Source organism: Vigna radiata, chromosome 6 (genome assembly GCF_000741045.1).
Source record: "Vigna radiata var. radiata cultivar VC1973A chromosome 6, Vradiata_ver6, whole genome shotgun sequence".
Lineage (NCBI taxonomy): Eukaryota > Viridiplantae > Streptophyta > Magnoliopsida > Fabales > Fabaceae > Vigna > Vigna radiata.
Genome location: NC_028356.1, coordinates 2873284 through 2891029, shown reverse-complemented (window position 1 = coordinate 2891029; position 17746 = coordinate 2873284). Strand labels below are relative to the sequence as shown.

The window sequence follows — 17746 nt, the reverse complement described above, 5'->3', positions numbered from 1 at the left end:
GTATGTGAATCTACCGTGTAATTGAGTCGTTGTTCGAGTAATATTGGATGCATAAGTTGCTTTGATGTTCTTTCAAGCGTGATTCGGACGTTGAGTGAATATATCGTTGCGGCGTATTGTATTGAGTTGAATTGGCGTTAATTTCCTTTTACTCTTGATTCTCGATGTGCAGCTGAGATCAGCGTTAGTTTTAGGAGTGGAAAGGTTAGATAATGCTTTATTCTTTCTGTCAGCGTAAGAGAGTTATCAAGGAAGAGGGCATGAAAGGTTTATTTCTTTTGTACTTTTGAAAGTTTGAAGCGGGGGAACTCGAACATTGTTTCTTCCAGCTTTTTGAAGGCCTTTCCTTTTCTCTTTGGTAAATTTAGGATTTTTTTTTCTATGTTGTGCTTGCCATCTGTGTATTGAATTAAATGAAATTTGTTTTTGCAAGTCAACTATGCGAAGTTCCTTGAGGGCTTCCTTCTATTTTCCCCATTCTGAATTCATTTGGTTTGAAGTCGGCTTCTGAGGAGCTTTCATGTACCTGTTTTCTAAATCCTTGATTCTGCACATTATATGTTTGCCAAAAATTTTTAAACAACCTCTTCAATCTGATTGCTAATTTTGGTTGAAGCCATTTTTGTTCCTAGAGGAGACTCTTTTTGTTTTGTGCTGAGTTTTGTAGCAATTATCGGAAACAGATGGGTTTTGATTGGACCAGTTAACCAAATGAAAATTTTCAAACCTTGGATTCAATATGGTGATTGTTACTACCTTGTTTTCTCTTGTGTCATATTTATCTCTGATTTATTTTAAAAGAGTCTTGTCTTCGAAATTATGGGTGTTTTATGATAGATTACTGTTAGTTTCTTTGATATTAAATCTGAACCTGAAAATATAGCTGACTTCGGCATAAATTTCAAGAGTGGAAACCTTATACCGATTCTTTCGGTTTGATTGAAAGGGTATTAAAATGTAGAATCTTAACAATGAATGCATTTGAACCTAGTGTTGAAAAGGAATCTATACATAATTTAAAATCCTTTTTGATTTGATTCCTAAGTGAGAAGCAATACAAGAGAAGCAACCCCTCTCATATGTGTGTGTGTGTGTTTGCATTTCTCAATGGTTGATTCATGTTCTTTTCCCCCTCTAATTTTGTTTGTTTACCACCTTAACCCATTCCCCACCTTAAATCCTCAGTCCCAACCAAACAGCGACCATGCACCCCAACGCTCCTTGATATTTCACTCGCTTATTAGCATCTGCACCAACCAATGACACAGGACCTAAAGAGGCCATGATGCCTTTCAAATATTTGTGTAATACCCAACTAATATAAGGTTGAATCACGCCTCTTCTTGGTATTAACTTCTATGTTTCCTTTGTTCATCATTGCAGCAAATTCATCGTAGTTAATCCGGCCATCCTGCAATAACAATTTTTTCATAAATTTTCTTAATCGTAATTCAGATATGCAGTATGTACAGAGTATGCTAGTTGTTAACCGCATATATGATAGAAAGTTAGTTGAATTGGAACTATAGAAGTGCTAATAACATTCTCTCGAATTCACTATTATAGATTGGAATTTATTAGAAACGACATAATTTTGTCTCGGTTTTTATTTAAAGTTATATGTATTAGTATAGTTAAGTCGTTGAGTGAAGAACTCACATTATCTGCATCAACTTCTGAAATGATATCCCTGATGTCCCTACCATCGTGCATGTTGAACTCAATAAGAGCCTGTTCTAGTTCTTCAATGGTAATATACCTAATTATGACAAAACAATGAGATTAGAACGTTTAACACCAATCAATTTCCGAAGGGATGACTGATACATATTGAAGTCTAGTTGATATTTTGTCTTTACCCGCTGTTATCTTTGTCAAAGTATTGGAAGGCAGTATAAAGATGATCTTCTTTGTTCATGCGGTTCATGTGCATTGTTGCTGTGATGAATTCATCGTAATCAATGGTTCCATTGCCATCGGCATCTGCCTGTAGTATGCAGAAGTAGAGAAAATAGTTTGAGTAATGGCATTGGGAAGAACTTGTTTTCTAATGCAGCACTTAGAAAAGGAGAGAGAACTTACAGCTTCCATTAATTGCTTGACTTCTTGTTCTGTTAGCTTGGTCCCTTGTTTTGCAAGCCCTTGTTTGAGCTCTTCAATTGTAATGGTGCCGCTGTTGTCAGTGTCCATACCCTTGAACATCTGCTTCAATCCCATGATTTCTTCCTCTGACAGGCAGCCCGCGATGACCTATATTCGGATTCATATGCGAATCAGTGGAAAATACAGGCCAGGTAGTTTTGTTTTTGCCATCTCTAACCAAACCATTGATTGATTTATTAACAAAGAATGGCGAGAAAGCCTAAATAGAATGAATTATTACCCTTAGAGCAACTTTCTTGAATTCGTTCATTGCTCTGAACTGCTTGAGCCTATTCAGTACTGCGTTGTCAAGAGGTTTATCTGGTGCTTCTCCATCCTCCTTGATCCATGGGTGATCTGTTTTTCACATTAGAACTAATCGTGTTGAGGCTAAAGTAAAATTAATTTTTAAACCATTAAGTCGTCGTTAAGTTCAAGTTTTTCATAGAAAGTAAGCCAGTGTTACACTTACTCAGAACTTCGTACGCTGTCAGCCTCTGTCTGGGGTCCGAATTCAACATTTTCCTTACGAGATCTTTTGCTGCAGGCGAAATGGATGGCCATGGATCGCTTGTAAAGTCTATATGACCTCGCAGAATTGCCTTGAATATTCCATTTTCGGATTCTGTCAAAAGCATGTTTTGGTTTCAGTGTCATGCAGATATACGATCGATTTTATAGTGTTTTCTAGAGGTAGCTTTATGATTGAGTGAAAGAATATAACCTGCCCAAAATGGTGGAACACCAGATAGAAGAATGTATAGCATGACACCAATACTCCAAATGTCAACTTCTGGACCATATTTCCTCTTCAAGACCTCTGGTGCAATGTAATATGCGCTTCCAACAATGTCCTTAAACAGCTCTCCTGTTAAAAGGATTCCATTGTTTAGCAGAAATCTTCCCAAACAGAAGTTCTATCAAGACGAGGCACAGGTGATCTGAGTTCTTTATCAACATTTGTTACGCAGGTTTTAAATTACAGTCATAATTATGGTTTTGTCATGATTCTTTATATTACAGATAAATGTGACTGCTATATATAATCTCAGAGATCCCAGAAATTGAATTGAATGAAAGCTGATAAGAATTGAAAGAGAAGCAGAAGAAGAGAGAAGGGTGAGATGATGATTATTGACCTTGCTTGTAAAAAACTGAGAGACCGAAATCGGTTGCCTTGAGAGGTGCATTTTCCTCCTTGCTGGCGAGAAGGAAATTTTCAGGCTTAAGATCTCTGTGAATGACTCCCATGGAATGGCAGGTGTGGACAATCTGGACGATGGTTCTCAAGAGGGAAGCTGCTGCACGTTCAGTGTAATGTCCCTTTGCAATGATGCGATCAAAAAGCTCACCCCCAGCACACAACTCCATAACCAAATGAACAGATTGCTTGTCTTCAAAAACACTGACAAGCTCCACAATGTTGGGCTGCCCTGAGAGATGGTGCATGATCTGGACCTCCCTCTTAACATCCTCAATGTCCTCCTTATTAACGAGCTTTCTCTTGGCAATGGTTTTGCAGGCATATTGCTTTCCTGTGCTCTTGTGTGTGCACAAATGTGTGACACCAAACTGGCCTCTCCCCAGCTCTTTCCCCATGCTGTAAGTACTTCTAACATCCTCCATTGGCCTTCCAAGAACAGGCCCAATGGGGGCAGGCTTGGAGTGTTTGGTGGGAGGATGATTAGGCTTAGATTGTGGTGGGGTGGTTGCCGTTCCCCCTTGGTTGTCGTTCTGTTGGTTGGTTTCTCCCTTGTTTTCAGAATCATTGGTGCCACCTGAGCAACAGTTGCCCATGGTGGAATGGAAGGGAGAACAGGAACAAAAGGGGTGGAGGGAAAAGAAAGGATGTGAGTTGATAGATATAGGTGAAGGTGGTCTGATTTGAGGGCTGAAAAATTATGTTGTATTTGTTTTCTGGAGAGAAGGTGTTAGCATGAGGGAGGGGAAGTGTCTGTTGTTGGAAAAGAGGTAAAAAAAATTGTCTAAAAAAAAGGTATGGGGAAATTTGAAAGGGGTGTTGGTGAAGAGAATTAGAGGGAGCAAATTAAGACTCTTTGGCTTGGAAATGCCTCACCTTTTTATTCAGACAATGGTGGCCAGCATTTCTCGGAACAGGTAATAATAAATATGGATTTTCTTCTGTTTTACATCTGTCTTTATAAACATTCTTTTCCCTTTTCCCTTTTCCAAGTCTCAACAAGTCTCCAACATTACAACTCTCATCACATCACTCTTTCTGTTTTTGCTTCCATTTTTACATTCTTCAACGCTTTTTACAGATAAATCTTGTCACACTCATTGTATCAAACCACCATGACATCCCTCTGCACGTATGGACTTTTTTCTTTTTTTGAAGAAAACAATATCATTATTATTAGGATAATGATATTTTGATAATATTTCTTTGAGAATATTTTAACATCATCTATCTATGTCATTCTCTGATTGGTTCAAAATTACTTCACAATAAATAATAATCATAAACATCACCGTGGACCAATAACATAATGATACGTAGATGATGTTAAAATATTGTCAAATATAGTTATCCTTATTATTATAATTATATATAGTACATAGGTGTGATATAGAAATTAACGATTATTATACGGTAATGTATGTTAAAATGTTTTTACATGTAGGTTTTTTGCATGTTAAAATGTATAACAATAGTTAAATTGGTGTATGACTATGGATTTAAGAATTGGTTTATATGATGTTTGGATAAATAAATAATTGAAATTATAATTTGTGTGATTAAAAGTTAAAAAAATAATATTTAAAATTTTGTATTGTATTAAAAAAAATAAAAGTTTGATTAAAGAATTTTGATTATTATTTTTAACGTATTTAAACAGAAGAGTTATATCATAATTGATTTAAAAAAAATTAACTAGTTTATATATTTCAATTTTTTAATGAGTTATTGTGTATTATTTATGTTTATAATAACAATAATAACATTATATATTAATATTTTGAGATGATTATTCATTATGTTTTTTAGAAGTGCGTTAACTTTTTTAAAATGTGATTATGTTATATGTTTTGCGTAATTTACAATTATTTAAGAATTATATTGTCATTTTGACTAAATTATATAAAGTTTTTAATGTAATTTGCTATGTCTATTTACTATAGTGTATCTTTCGTCTGCTTTTTTATGTGTAATTTAATAATAACAAATTAATTTATTAAGTATGTTATTTTTAAAAAAAAATTGCCACAAAATTACAAATATATATTAATCGATATATATTTGTCAATGTAGCAAAGAAAAACAAACAAAAAATAATTTTCTAAATCACAAATTTTTAATTTGATTGATTTCCAAATTCAACTGTTAGAAGTTTTTAATTGAGTCAATTTAACTCATTTTTCATTATTTGTAATTTAATTTGAGTCAACTTAACTTATTTGAGAATATTTTGTTATTTTAATTTATTTTTCATGTTTATTATAATAAAAATCATTGACTCGAGTCATTATCTCATATTTGCAAAATTAATTTATTTTTTTATCAAATATTATTATAAAGATAATAATTAAAAATTAAAGTGTAAAACTAGATCATTTTGAAAAATATTATTTAACAAGATAAATTAAAAACTTAAAAATAACAAATAATTATAATAAAAATTTGTGAAAAAAAAATTAACAAAGCCTTTTAAAATAATTATACTCATAACTATATACGTATTTTATTTTATTGTTTCAATTTTATCCTTTTAAGTTAGTTAGTATAAAAGATATAAAAAAAACTTAATTAAAAAAGCATAATCAACCACTCCTTAATACATAAATTTGTGTTCTATTTATTTTCATTTATATTTATTAAAGTAGTTTTTATTTATACTAATGTAAATACTCTATATATCCTTCTTAATAGTTTAAAAGGCTAACTATTATTGTATCATAACTTCTTTAATTATTTGACAGAGTCGTCTATATATAAGTTTTTCTTATTTTAACTCAAATTAAAAAGAACAATTTAAAGAATTATTAGTTTATAAAGTTTTATTTTTAACTTATACACATTAATTTTAAAATTTAGAAAAAAAATATTTCATATACCTTAATAAGATTCTCCAAACAGTCATAAACTCATCTCGTAATCTCGTTTTCATGTGAATTCCCTCTTCAAAACCATCCCAAATTGTTGTTTGTTAATCCCTTTCCAATTAATTATCGTTTTATTATCAACTAGCGAAAATCTAGTAAAAATACATGCATCTGTTCATTTTTTATGATAAAAAAATTATTATTATAAAATAAATTTAAATAACTTTTAAAATTTTATTGTATATAATTTGTATTTTCTTAGATAATTTTTTTATTGTAATAGTTATTTTAGGTTTTTTAAAAAATAGTTAATTTTTTTTTTTAAAAAGTCAAATTATAAAACAGTTAAAGTGAAAAAAAAAATCACTTAAAAGAATAAAATCAGTAAAATAATCACTTTGATTTAAAAAATACTTTAAAAAAAGTGTATATCAAAATAGAGATCAGAAAAACTATTTTTAGAGATCAGAAAGAAGTTGTATGAATCCATTTTCTGTCAGGAACAGAGAGGCATAGAGTATTGAAATGATTATTCAAATAACATAAACTATTCTAAGAATATGTAACCTTGAAAATTGAAAAGAAAAACATGTCCATAAAAAGAGAGTTCCAATTCCTAAAGGTAATGTGATCAGTATGTGGGTACTGATGGATCAACCTGAACAGCATAGGCATGGATTCCCCCAGAAACATTGTATACTTTCCTGAAACCCTGAAAAGTTCACAATCAACAATTCCTTCATACATTTCTTATTTTTACATGAAATGAAAAAAAAAATTAGAAATCACAATGAGTGACATCTTAAAAATCATTATAATACAATGGTAAAACCTTGCCCATTAATTTATACAAGAATGGTAATAACACAACATTTGATGCAATCATAACACACTGTGTTAAAAGTCTCACATGACCAATTTATAGTATATAAGTGATTGCAAACCTAATCTTGTGAAGTTGAGTTAGGTTTAAAGTCTATTTCTTAATACACTATTTATTGTTGGTTAAATTTATTAAAAATTACAAAACCATGAGTCAGACTCAAAATATAGTAACTTTTGGTGAATTTCCTCCCATAACTGTATCAGAGAAAAAGTGTAATTAGTGAGTTTTATCTAATGGAACAGTTAGCTAAATGAGTGTAACAGGAAAAAAGTGTATAAAACAATAACTTCATTGCAACTTGTGAAGATGAGAATTAACTCCAAAAAGTGTTAAATCTACATTCAGATTCGAATATAGGTGAGTAAAAGGTACACAAAATAGCATCTCATTTCCTTCACCTTTGATCAAGTTGAAAATTTTTATTGCATCAGTTGGAAACAGTCTAAGGAATCTCTATCTAGCAGGCACAGGTTGCATGTTTATAACTCATACACTGTAGAACTAATTTTTAGCATGGATTGGAAGTTACACTGTGATATCAACAAATAATCAGATGATGAAGCAAAATCAAACATACAAGCATGAGAAATAAAAATATTTTACCTGTGACAGCAACCATCTGGCAACCTGTAATGATCGCATGCCATGATGACACTGCATTCAGAAGAACACAAGTTATCGAACATAATCAATACAAAAAAAAATGGTAAATCAGATCCAAAGTTAATCCACTTGTGCATTGTAACTAGAGCTGTCAAAATGGGTCACAACCCACGGGCCAACCCGGTTCACCACAGATTCGGACCGGATCGGGTTTGAAAAAATTATATTTTTTTATGCGGGTCAGATTTCAATCAAGTTCATTTAAATCCTGCTCATGTGGGTTGAACCCGTGATGGGTCAGGTTGGCCCACCACCTAATTTTATTTTATTAAAATTTAATTTTAATTTTATGAAAAGATATTTATTATTTTTTTTGCTTGAAAAAATTATTTAAGTTTTCTATTTTCAAAATTAATTAAATACCCATGTTGGCAGTGAAATTTGGGATTAAAATTTGTTTAGATTTGAATTATAGAAAGTTTGTAATTTTTTTCATTTAAAAAACAATTGTAATTAAGTGAGCTAGTGAGCCAACCCATTTATTCACCATCCCCTGGTGGGTCGGGCCGGTTCGAATTATTCTAACTCGCTAATAAATGAACTGGGTTGGGTTGACTCACTAAGTAACCAACTCGTAGTGGGTCGGATCGGGTTACCTGATTTGACAACTCTAATTATAGCAACAAGTTACCTGAACAAGCAGTCAATCAAACTACAATACTTAAAAGTAAACTAAAAAAGTCTGAAAGAAAGATGAATGAATTGAAACTTAGTGTTTTCTTAAATATCTCCAATGAAAGGTCTCTAAAAATCAAACTTAGACTGCAACAAAAGCAGGAACCTATTCAAAGAATTCCAGTTTCAATTTTTGTATCAACTCACAACCACCAAACAAATTAAGGAGGAACAGGAGGCGACACAACATGAACAGATCTTTCAGAAAAGAACAACAATCAAGCCATGTAAAAAAGAAGTGATAATTAGGATTAAAGGTCTAGTTTTATGGATACCATCTAATCTTTTGGAAGAAAATCTGCACTTACCATAACGTATATATCCTTTTCAGGGTCAAGTTTTTTAGTTATTTCAGGCCCCCAGCTTCCAAATTGTCGGAGGGGAAGAACAGTAAATCCTGGCAAAGATGCTTTAGCCCTGTGCATGATGAGAATGTCATTTAAATATACATAAACTAAACCAGCAACTAGAGTAAACCACAAGCAAGAAAGGTGGATGATTCCAAAAACTACAGAACAAAGAAAAAATAAATGCACACAAGTGTAAGGGCCAGTAAATAATATCCATGAAGTAAAAAAAGTGCAGACCTCCTTGTTTCATCATCTGAGATGTCAAAAAGAGTACCAATGTTGAAATGCTATCAAAACTTTCAATTGGAGTTATATATCAGTATAGTTTCTCCCTTTTCAAGCTAATTCCCATGTTAATTTATAAACACCCACTTGGCCTCAATTTTAATTTCAATGATTTCAAAATTAATTGAAAATGAACAAAATCAAAGCATACACTTCTTCAGGCTCTCGAACGTCAATTAGCTGTGCCTCCTCCAAAAAATTGGGATCTTGAATTTTCCCATGCAGCTCATGAGGTTGAATGTCTTGAAGAATTGATTCTTCCCTGTCAGTTAGACAAAAATTACAATACATGAAAACATTCGTTGCAACTAATAACAACACCCTCCAAGCATTACTCCAGTGAGTGGTGCTGACTAATTGCATCAGACATCGCTAGTGAGCTCTATCAAAATCCTTAAGAAAATTCATAGAAATTAAAAACATCTAATCATCCAATTTAGAAGCATAAACCTGTAAATACCTTTCAGATAAAACCTGCAGCAGGTGCCATCCGAATTTGGTTTTGCACTTTACAACTTTGTTTAAAGGTGCACTGAACGCAGCCTCCTCAAATTCAGGAACCTATCAAATTTTCTCCATCAGACACCAAATTGAAATCACACAATTGTACAGTTTAAGTAAAATCAGTGGAAAAAAACATAACCAGATCACTACCCCATCTGCTTCCTTTCCAGAACCATATAGCCAAATACTTAATTCACCCCCTTTATCACCTACCCAGAGCAAGTTTATAGTAATTATATCTGTATCCTATCCTTTAAAAGTACACAAGGAAGCGAAGAAATCAACAGAAACCGCTTCCCGACAGAGCACAAAAAGGTTGCAAATTCGGGGAAACCACAAAAATAAGGTTTTAATCTAATCTCAAAAGTATACCATTTGACCCTTTTTGACCCATCCAAGCATTCCTCCTTCTTCTTTGGATGGGCAAAGTGAATGTTCCACAGCAAGATCACTCAAATCTTCGCCTGAACACACAAACAACACATAAAACAACAAGCCGTAGACGGTTAAACTGGAAACAAACACCTTCCAAAACCTAACATTGGTAGCAGAAAATAACCGAATCCCTCAGTGTCACTAACCTGAAGAGATTTTTTGCAGAAGATCCAACAGAAGCTTCTGGTCATCTTCTTTGACCAACAAATGCTGCACCAATAGTTCCCTTGGCCTACCACCTTCAGCACCACCACTCCCAGTGCCATAAGAGGCTGAAAAATCAGATTTTTTTCATGAAAAAACAGATTTTATCATGAAAAATTATATTTTTCCATGAAAAAATAGATTTTTTTCACGAAAACTTTTTTACCACACAACAAGAAAATATTGACACGTAACCAAATGCTATCAGAAACAAAATTAAGGGGAAAAACATAATGGGGTATTCAGAAAATGAGTACCTGCTGCTTTGGGAGGTACGAGGGGCACAAAGGATGAAAGAGAAATTGAAGGTGGATGGAAACGAAAGGTTCTGGAAAAAGTGGTATGTGAGAGGGTATGAATATTGAAGGATGACGAGAAGATTGAGGGAAGAAGGTAAGGTTTTGGAGTTGCTACACCCACTCTCAGCACACAAATTCCTCTCAAAATTGACATTATAGCTATTGATATTTCCTTTGCAAGACTCACTTCACATGTCACACTTCACCTTCCTATGAACACCATCTAATTTATCAAAAATATATCACTTCTCAAATAAACTTATATATTCACAAGTTATTTATTAAATAAAATTTAATTATTTTCAAAATCACACACCACCTAAGTATTAAATTATTAAATAAGTTTTATTTATTGTTCATTAATGTGGTGTAATTAATACCACCCATGTGTATTTAACATGCGTGTAATACTGTTTATTATATTTATTAAATACTGAATGTAATTTAGCTAAATCCAGTTTTACTTCATGCTGAGTGTATAATTTTAATAATTATAAAAATTTAATTGCATATTTGTTTAGTTTCTCAATGTTGAATAATTTTGCCCCATCATTAACATAATATTTAATTACTACCAAATTAATTTCACGTAATAAATTCAGTTAATCACTTCCATCAGCATATTTTAATGTCGTTTTTGTTCACTTAAAAAAATTATTTATTACACATTTTTAAAAAATTATGACTTAATTGAGAATGAATTAAGATTTTAATACATCGAAGATCTTTTACCATTTTATATGTATTTTTAACTTTCTCATTCTTCTCAATAAAAAATTATTACCTCGTACTTAAATTGTTATTACTATTAACTTGATAAAATAATAATAATCGTTTGATTATTATATGGATGAAGTAATAAAGAAAAAGATTTCCAACTCACAAATAACAAAAAATTAAAAGAAAAACAAACTAATTTAGGTCATATGCATGGTGAATTTACTCTGAAATTAAGTTCCAGTAGTTATTCTTCAAAAGGTAGGCTCTACTGAGAAGTTTTAGGAAAATGGTATATACATAATCACATATGTTCTTAGTGATCAAGAACATATTGGATTTCTCTTAGCACATCCAAATTGTCCAGCATGAACAAAATGACTTTTATTCTCTATTTACTTTTTTTTTTAGCTTACTTAAATTTATGTTAGAGATTTCGTATCAGTTAAAAATAAAATTAAATTATAATACATAAACAGGGATAAATCTTAACTTTTTGATAAAATTTATCCCGCTTATATAATAATTTAAGGTTATCTTTAACGAAGATAGATCTCAAACAATCTACAATCTAGAATATTTCTTTCTAAATTGAGCTTAGCTCATAAAAAAACACTTTCCAGCAATTACAAGAACAAGACATTCTTTTTCCTTGTTTTAGCCACCACTGAGAATTGAACATGAGTTAGTTCCTTCTGCTGTTTTACTGTGTTCAATGACATGTTAACTCATTCTAGGTGGGAGCTGAGAAGGAACCATTTGAAGGGGTCCATGCATAAATGAGTAAGCCAAAAATGAGAATGATGGCCCCTGTCATAAAACCTGCTGGAAGAGACGAGGCAACACCAAGGTATGGCAATGGCATGGTGAACACATAGATTGATATTGGAACTGCCACAACACAGAGCCACATTCTATCAATTGGGTATGCTCATAATTTTCACATTAGCATGTATTTGTAAATTGAAAAATGGAAGAAATCACAAACACATTTATGATTTTTCAGCCAATCTCTCATATATAGCTATGTTCTTCTAATACTTTCTAGGAAATTGAAAATTTTGACTGTGTGTTACATAGTAATCATTCAAGACTGTGGATGTGTATTGGTCCAGGTCCATACAATAATTTCATCAAACAGCTTGCATACCTGAAAATGTGGAAGCAAGACAAGATACAACAGCTGAAGAGATTTTGAGGAGATGAAGCAGTGCAATGTTGAAACCTATGTTTACAATAATAAACAACAGAGGCAGCAGAGGAGCACCATCACATCCTGCACCAGAAAACCCTTTCTTTCATCACCATTGTCACAAAAATAGCAAGACTAGAAAACAAGGATTTTTAAGTCTGCTCATCAAATTTGAAATTGGGAGTGAAATATTTAGGGATGAGTTTCCATGCAATTTTTCATCATTCATGCTGAAATTTTCACCCTCGTTTTTAAGTGGACATTAAACTGAGCATTAGAAGGTATGACAATATGAAAAGGAAATGCAGCTTACCATTTGATAATGTACCAACATTTAGGAAGCAGGCTGCACCATCTTTAAGGTAATTTGGTAGTTGACTGAAGGGGATGCCCCATAATTTTGACAAGAAGGGTAGAAGAAGGCATATGAATAGTGCCTATGTTAAGCATATACTCTTACATTTAGGCATCTATTTTCATTTATATTGCAAATCTAAAAGATGAATATTGCATGAAAGATTGAAGAACACTTACTTGGAAAGCAGATCCGTACGAATTGACAACAAACAAGTCCATGGAACCTCCCTGCTTCAGATAATATTGAATACTGATTAGTGTTCCATCTTAGCTTTAAATGGAACTAGTTTAGCAACATGCACATCAAATCTAATCCATCACATAAGAAACTTGACACCACTTTCAATCTACAACTTCAAAATATATAGATTTTCTTTCTTATATGGTGTTTAACTTTTTTTATTTATATTTAATGTGATATTTAGACTCGTGTTTAAATTCCCAACAACAAATATAATGTGTTTGGATTAATTCTGCCCAGTAAAGATAATGGTGATAAACCAAAAAATAGAAATAAGTGTTTATTTCTTCATCTTTACCATGAAAAAGTAATTAATTATTTCTCAGCATGAAGCTAATTCAAGCACCCTATAAGACCCTTGAAAAGCCATGATTAGTAGAAACAAATTAAAACAATTCACTACCATACATACCTTCAGTTTTTGGGTTGAGTCCAAAAAGATTGTCTCCTGCAAAAATATGAATAGTACAGTGTAACTAGAGAGAAACTTTGAAAGTTGAGAAAATGCAGCAAACATTTTAAACCATGATAACCTTAAGCACGGTGCTAGCTGCTTGGAGAAAAAACGAGATTATCATGAGAAGACTCCAAAACATACCACCTTCCTTCAATGAATTCCCTACACCAGCTCCACTACAGTAGTAAACAAAAACAAAGGTATATATAATAAGTAAGAAGCTATAAAAACTAATCATAAATTTCCTAAAGTTTTCGACCAGCAAACTTAGAGAAGCCTAATAGGTTAATATCATTAAGTCAATAATATTAAGTTGCTTAAAGACTTTCAGAATTAGTTTATTGACTAATGATCATCCATTGCTTTTACTGATACTCATAACATGAGTCACCATGGTCTACGATCCTTGATAAAATCACATGTACTTACTGACCTTGCTACAGTAACAACTACACCAATGGATACAAGAAAACATCCAAGTAGTTGGTTGACTTTATATCTTCTTCCGAGAAAAATAATTGACAGGAGTATTTGCCACACGAGAAAAGTCTGCAAGAGAATAGCTCCAATTAACTACCAGCTTTGTTTTACAATTTTCTGAACACCTAAGTACGTTCTGCATACATGCTCAGACAGAAACTGAATTGATAACATAGCCAACTTTATATACTAAAGTTCAATATATCTCAGATAATTATCTAATTCGTCAGTTCAAATTTATTTCAGCTTCCAATTTGACACTCCTGGTATGTTGGCACCAACATGGCATCACTCACTGATGGGAAGATTTTCACTTCATTTTGAAATTTATAGTTTTCATTTAGGCATAATGAAAAGGGTTATTTTAGAAGATTTGAGTTAGTATTGCCTTTACTCAAAAACAATCAAGCATATATAATAGTAACAGGAATTAAGAATTAACTGCTGATTCATTTTACCTGAGATAAAATTGGAATGGATGCCCCAGATAGAATTGCTGGTACAAGAAAGAGCACAAAAAATACCCAAATTCAGAATCTGGCATACTTTATACTATGAATATCAGAGCTGTCACAAAAAAAAACTCTTTTGAAAAAGAACAGTTGAAAATGTGATTCAGAAGCTGAGAAAGGGTACAAAGTTACCTCCTGCAGCCATTCCAGTGGCTGCAGCAAGAGCCTCCAATAGACCAACAACAACAAATGGAGCCTTTGGCGCATCTAACATTTCATCAGTCACCATGCCCGCATGATGTCGAATATACAAAACGCCAAAGTACACTATTACATATCTGAAATAAACAATGAACAATATCAAACATTCAGTGCTTGTTTTGGTCATGTTTCCAAATCAATTCCATCTGAAACAAAATTATATTATTTTTGGTTTAATTGAAATGATCTTACAAATGTAAAGTTATTCAATTATAAACTAACTCATGCAGTATGAAGTTTAGTTTTTGAAATAAAAGCATACTTACTGAAGTCTTTTGTTGAATAATAGTATAAAAGTTATGCTTCATAAAGTTAATAACATTTATTTAAAAACTAATTATCTTTTAAATTTTATTTTGAATACTTTCAGAGTTGTTTACCTTTGAACTACTTAGGAACCATTCCCAGACAAAAAAATGAGAAATAATAACTGTTGGAATGTCCGATCTATATTAAAGTGTCTATTTATTGTTAATATGATACAGTTTTTTTTATTAATTATAAACATAAAAGTATCTCATCATCTATATTTTTTATAATTGTCTTTCATTTTTTTTTTCAATTTTATTCTCTTAATTACTACTTTTTTAAATTAATATAATTATTTTTTAATTTTATCATTTTAGTAACTACTTTTTTCAATTAAAATAATTACATAATAATTAAAAATATTTATAAAAAAAGTATTTATTCTTTTATAATTTTAATTGCTATTTTTTAAAAATTTAAATAATTACTCATAATATTATCTATGCAATATTACTTATAATATTTTTTTTATTTTAATTATAAAATTTATTTTATCTATGATTATATCTATAACTAAATATATATTTTTTTTCTTTTTTAACTTTATTTTTTTTAATTATTAATTTTAAAATTTAAATAATTTTTTAGATATTTAAAACATGATTCACACATGCTGTCTCTATGTTTATGCTAATAAGTAGAATATGGTTATTAATAATATATTTCAATTAATTTGTTTTCCTATTTTTTTCTTTTAAAGGTAAAGTACCCGAAAGTGGCAAGTTGAGCAAGGAAGAAAGGATACTGCTTCAACGGAACCAAAGCCAGCTTATACAAAACCCGGTTCCCCACACCCAGCACCACCGTGGTGGCGGCCGCTGCCGCCACTTCCGCCGCCCGCTTACCAATCCCCTCCACCGATTCCCTTCCACCATCTGCCGCCACCTTCCGATCCTCCACCGCATAGGAGCAAGCCCCCACCTTCTCCTCCCTCCCTCCGGAGGCGAATGTCAACCACGCGCCGCCTCCCACGGTGGCCCCCGCCGCCACCAACCGCATTGGCCTCCTGACGTAGCAACCGTAACGCAGCCGGCTTATCCCAGCGGGGAGCTGTAACTGAGCCCGACCGACCGATGCGGCGGCGCCGGCGGCGGATAACCGCCGGCATAGTGAAGCCATGATTGTGTCGCAAAACAATCAGAACTGAGAACTGAATATAATGAAGCGATCAAAACAGGAAATTTAGTTTTGGTTGGAGAAATTGAGGAATCAATGGAACAACATCAGTTTGAGTATCTACTAACGAATTTGAAGTTGTGTATGCCACAACCCGACCTTGTCTTTGATTTAACATTATTGCTAAGTCACATCAATGTCGATATTCTTATAATACTCACCACAAATAGCATTTGTACTTTTCTACCTTTATTTAATCACATTTTTCTTCCGTATTTTATATTAAAGGTATATTTTTTAACGATGTAAGTTAGTTTTTTAGTTGATCTTTCATGAAATATTAAATATATTACAATTACATATCATAGAGAATATATAATACTGAGGATGCATTTTAAATTTCAGAGGAAATATTATGACTTTATCTTGACTTAATTTAATTTTTCAACTGTATTAATCAAATATGTGATTGAATTTTCATAATTATTTTTTTGACCAAAATAAAAATGCTATAAAATAATTCTCTTTTATAAAAAAAAATGTATTGAGTGACGTGATGAAGTTGAAGACTTTGTTGTGGAGGAGAAAGTGCTAAGGTATTTGTAATCATAGCATGGTTATTGTATTGTAGTTATTGAGAATTCTATATCCAAAATCTTTGGTCATATTCTTTTGGAAATCATTGTTCCTTCTTTTGTATTGTGACACACTACGGCAATTATTTAATTTAATTCTTTATACTTAAGGGATTCCAATTTGAAACTGACTTCTTCTTCTCATTAAGTTGGAGAATGCATGAATGAAGTAATATTCTAAAAGAAATCTGGTCTTGTTGAATGATTCCATAGGAATGGTTCATGTTGCAATGACTTTACAAACTTTTACGTTTTTAAACAATAAATTATTTAAAGAAATAATTGCACAGAATTTTCTTGTAATAGTTTTTCTAAAGTGCCCATATAAACAAATAAGTATATATTTTTTTAAGAAAAACATTTGTTTTTCAATATTAAGTTGGTATCATTTTTAAATTATGTTCGGCGACTTTATTTAAAAAATAAAAGAAAAACTAATTATCTTTAATTTAATAAGTTTATCAATCATTTATAAGTTAAATATATTTTTTTATCATTAATTTATTATAAAAATTGTATTTTATGCTTAAATTAAACCATAAGCTATTTTTCTATTGAAACTTTGTGATGTAAAGCATATTTTTTCAACAAACCACCTCTAAAGTACTTTTTCGTGTCAAATAGAATTTTAAAATGAATGTTATACTATAGTGTGAAATTTTGTTTATCACAAGAAAAACACTTCATATCATATTTGTTAGAGAATACGTTTTACATAATTTTTACAAAACTCATAAATAAAATAGTTTATATTGAAAAAAAAAAGTATTTTAAGATTAGTATAACTTTATAAAATTAGACAAATTGATTTTATTTATAGTTGAAACTTTTAATTTAACACATTATTCTCACACATTTCAAATGTGAAATTATATATTAACGAAAGGTGAAACAACAAATCTAATGAATAAATAATTTTTTTAAAAATTAATTATATTTCGGTGGATTTACCTAACTATAAGTAGTTTGATGTGATACTTTTACTATTATAGATTGTATTCATAATATAAACTAACTAGAG

At 31.6% G+C, this 17746-nt stretch overlaps 3 protein-coding genes and 1 long non-coding RNA gene across 7 annotated transcripts; 1 reads left to right on the top strand and 3 right to left on the bottom strand.

The window, feature by feature from the left end:
* Positions 1-250: 250 nt before the first annotated feature.
* Positions 251-3939, bottom strand: LOC106765152 (calcium-dependent protein kinase 2). The gene is made up of 8 exons (XM_014649666.2): positions 3282-3939; positions 2867-3010; positions 2615-2767; positions 2384-2499; positions 2083-2250; positions 1860-1987; positions 1660-1759; positions 251-1411 (listed from the first exon to the last, which is right to left on the bottom strand). The coding sequence occupies exons 1-8, from the start codon at positions 3937-3939 to the stop codon at positions 1316-1318; spliced, it is 1563 nt and encodes a 520-aa protein (XP_014505152.1). The 3' UTR covers positions 251-1315.
* LOC111241826 lies at positions 2161-12722 on the top strand. Of its 4 annotated transcripts, XR_002668121.1 has the most exons (6): positions 2161-2294; positions 2690-3078; positions 3166-3585; positions 3665-4260; positions 11963-12150; positions 12341-12722. It is a non-coding gene; the product is annotated as an uncharacterized LOC111241826 (long non-coding RNA). The 4 variants fall into 4 exon arrangements; XR_002668120.1 differs by lacking the exons at positions 11963-12150; positions 12341-12722 and adding an exon at positions 4425-4816; XR_002668119.1 differs by lacking the exons at positions 11963-12150; positions 12341-12722 and having other exon boundaries at positions 3665-4367.
* Positions 6663-10742, bottom strand: LOC106764093 (rhodanese-like/PpiC domain-containing protein 12, chloroplastic). The gene is made up of 8 exons (XM_014648315.2): positions 10467-10742; positions 10152-10277; positions 9943-10034; positions 9527-9627; positions 9218-9328; positions 8740-8848; positions 7697-7747; positions 6663-6919 (listed from the first exon to the last, which is right to left on the bottom strand). Exons 1-8 carry the CDS (start codon positions 10660-10662, stop codon positions 6839-6841), a joined length of 867 nt encoding a protein of 288 aa, XP_014503801.1. The 5' UTR covers positions 10663-10742; the 3' UTR covers positions 6663-6838.
* Positions 11505-16322, bottom strand: LOC106764025 (protein CLT3, chloroplastic). The gene is made up of 10 exons (XM_014648223.2): positions 15684-16322; positions 14597-14742; positions 14411-14448; positions 13906-14021; positions 13549-13648; positions 13428-13463; positions 12952-13002; positions 12731-12854; positions 12376-12501; positions 11505-12116 (listed from the first exon to the last, which is right to left on the bottom strand). The coding sequence occupies exons 1-10, from the start codon at positions 16091-16093 to the stop codon at positions 11959-11961; spliced, it is 1305 nt and encodes a 434-aa protein (XP_014503709.1). The 5' UTR covers positions 16094-16322; the 3' UTR covers positions 11505-11958.
* Positions 16323-17746: the final 1424 nt, after the last annotated feature.

What these genes read in the sequence shown, in the direction of transcription:
- LOC106765152 (XM_014649666.2), bottom strand. Translation starts at nt 3,939, where the DNA reads ATGGGCAACTGTTGCTCAGGTGGCACCAATGATTCTGAAAACAAGGGA. An exon ending in CTCAGTTTTTTACAAGCAAG is followed by an intron (nt 3,011 to 3,281) that starts GTCAATAATCAT and finishes TCCTTTTAACAG; the next exon opens with GAGAGCTGTTTAAGGACATT. An exon ending in TCAAGCAATTAATGGAAGCT is followed by an intron (nt 1,988 to 2,082) that starts GTAAGTTCTCTC and finishes TGCATACTACAG; the next exon opens with GCAGATGCCGATGGCAATGG.
- LOC106764093 (XM_014648315.2), bottom strand. Translation starts at nt 10,662, where the DNA reads ATGTCAATTTTGAGAGGAATTTGTGTGCTGAGAGTGGGTGTAGCAACT. An exon ending in CTGCAGGTTTTATCTGAAAG is followed by an intron (nt 9,329 to 9,526) that starts GTATTTACAGGT and finishes TCTAACTGACAG; the next exon opens with GGAAGAATCAATTCTTCAAG. An exon ending in CCAGATGGTTGCTGTCACAG is followed by an intron (nt 6,920 to 7,696) that starts GTAAAATATTTT and finishes TGAACTTTTCAG; the next exon opens with GGTTTCAGGAAAGTATACAA.
- LOC106764025 (XM_014648223.2), bottom strand. Translation starts at nt 16,093, where the DNA reads ATGGCTTCACTATGCCGGCGGTTATCCGCCGCCGGCGCCGCCGCATCG. An exon ending in GTAGTTGTTACTGTAGCAAG is followed by an intron (nt 13,649 to 13,905) that starts GTCAGTAAGTAC and finishes TTACTACTGTAG; the next exon opens with TGGAGCTGGTGTAGGGAATT. An exon ending in TCTTGCTTCCACATTTTCAG is followed by an intron (nt 12,117 to 12,375) that starts GTATGCAAGCTG and finishes GTGTTGTGGCAG; the next exon opens with TTCCAATATCAATCTATGTG.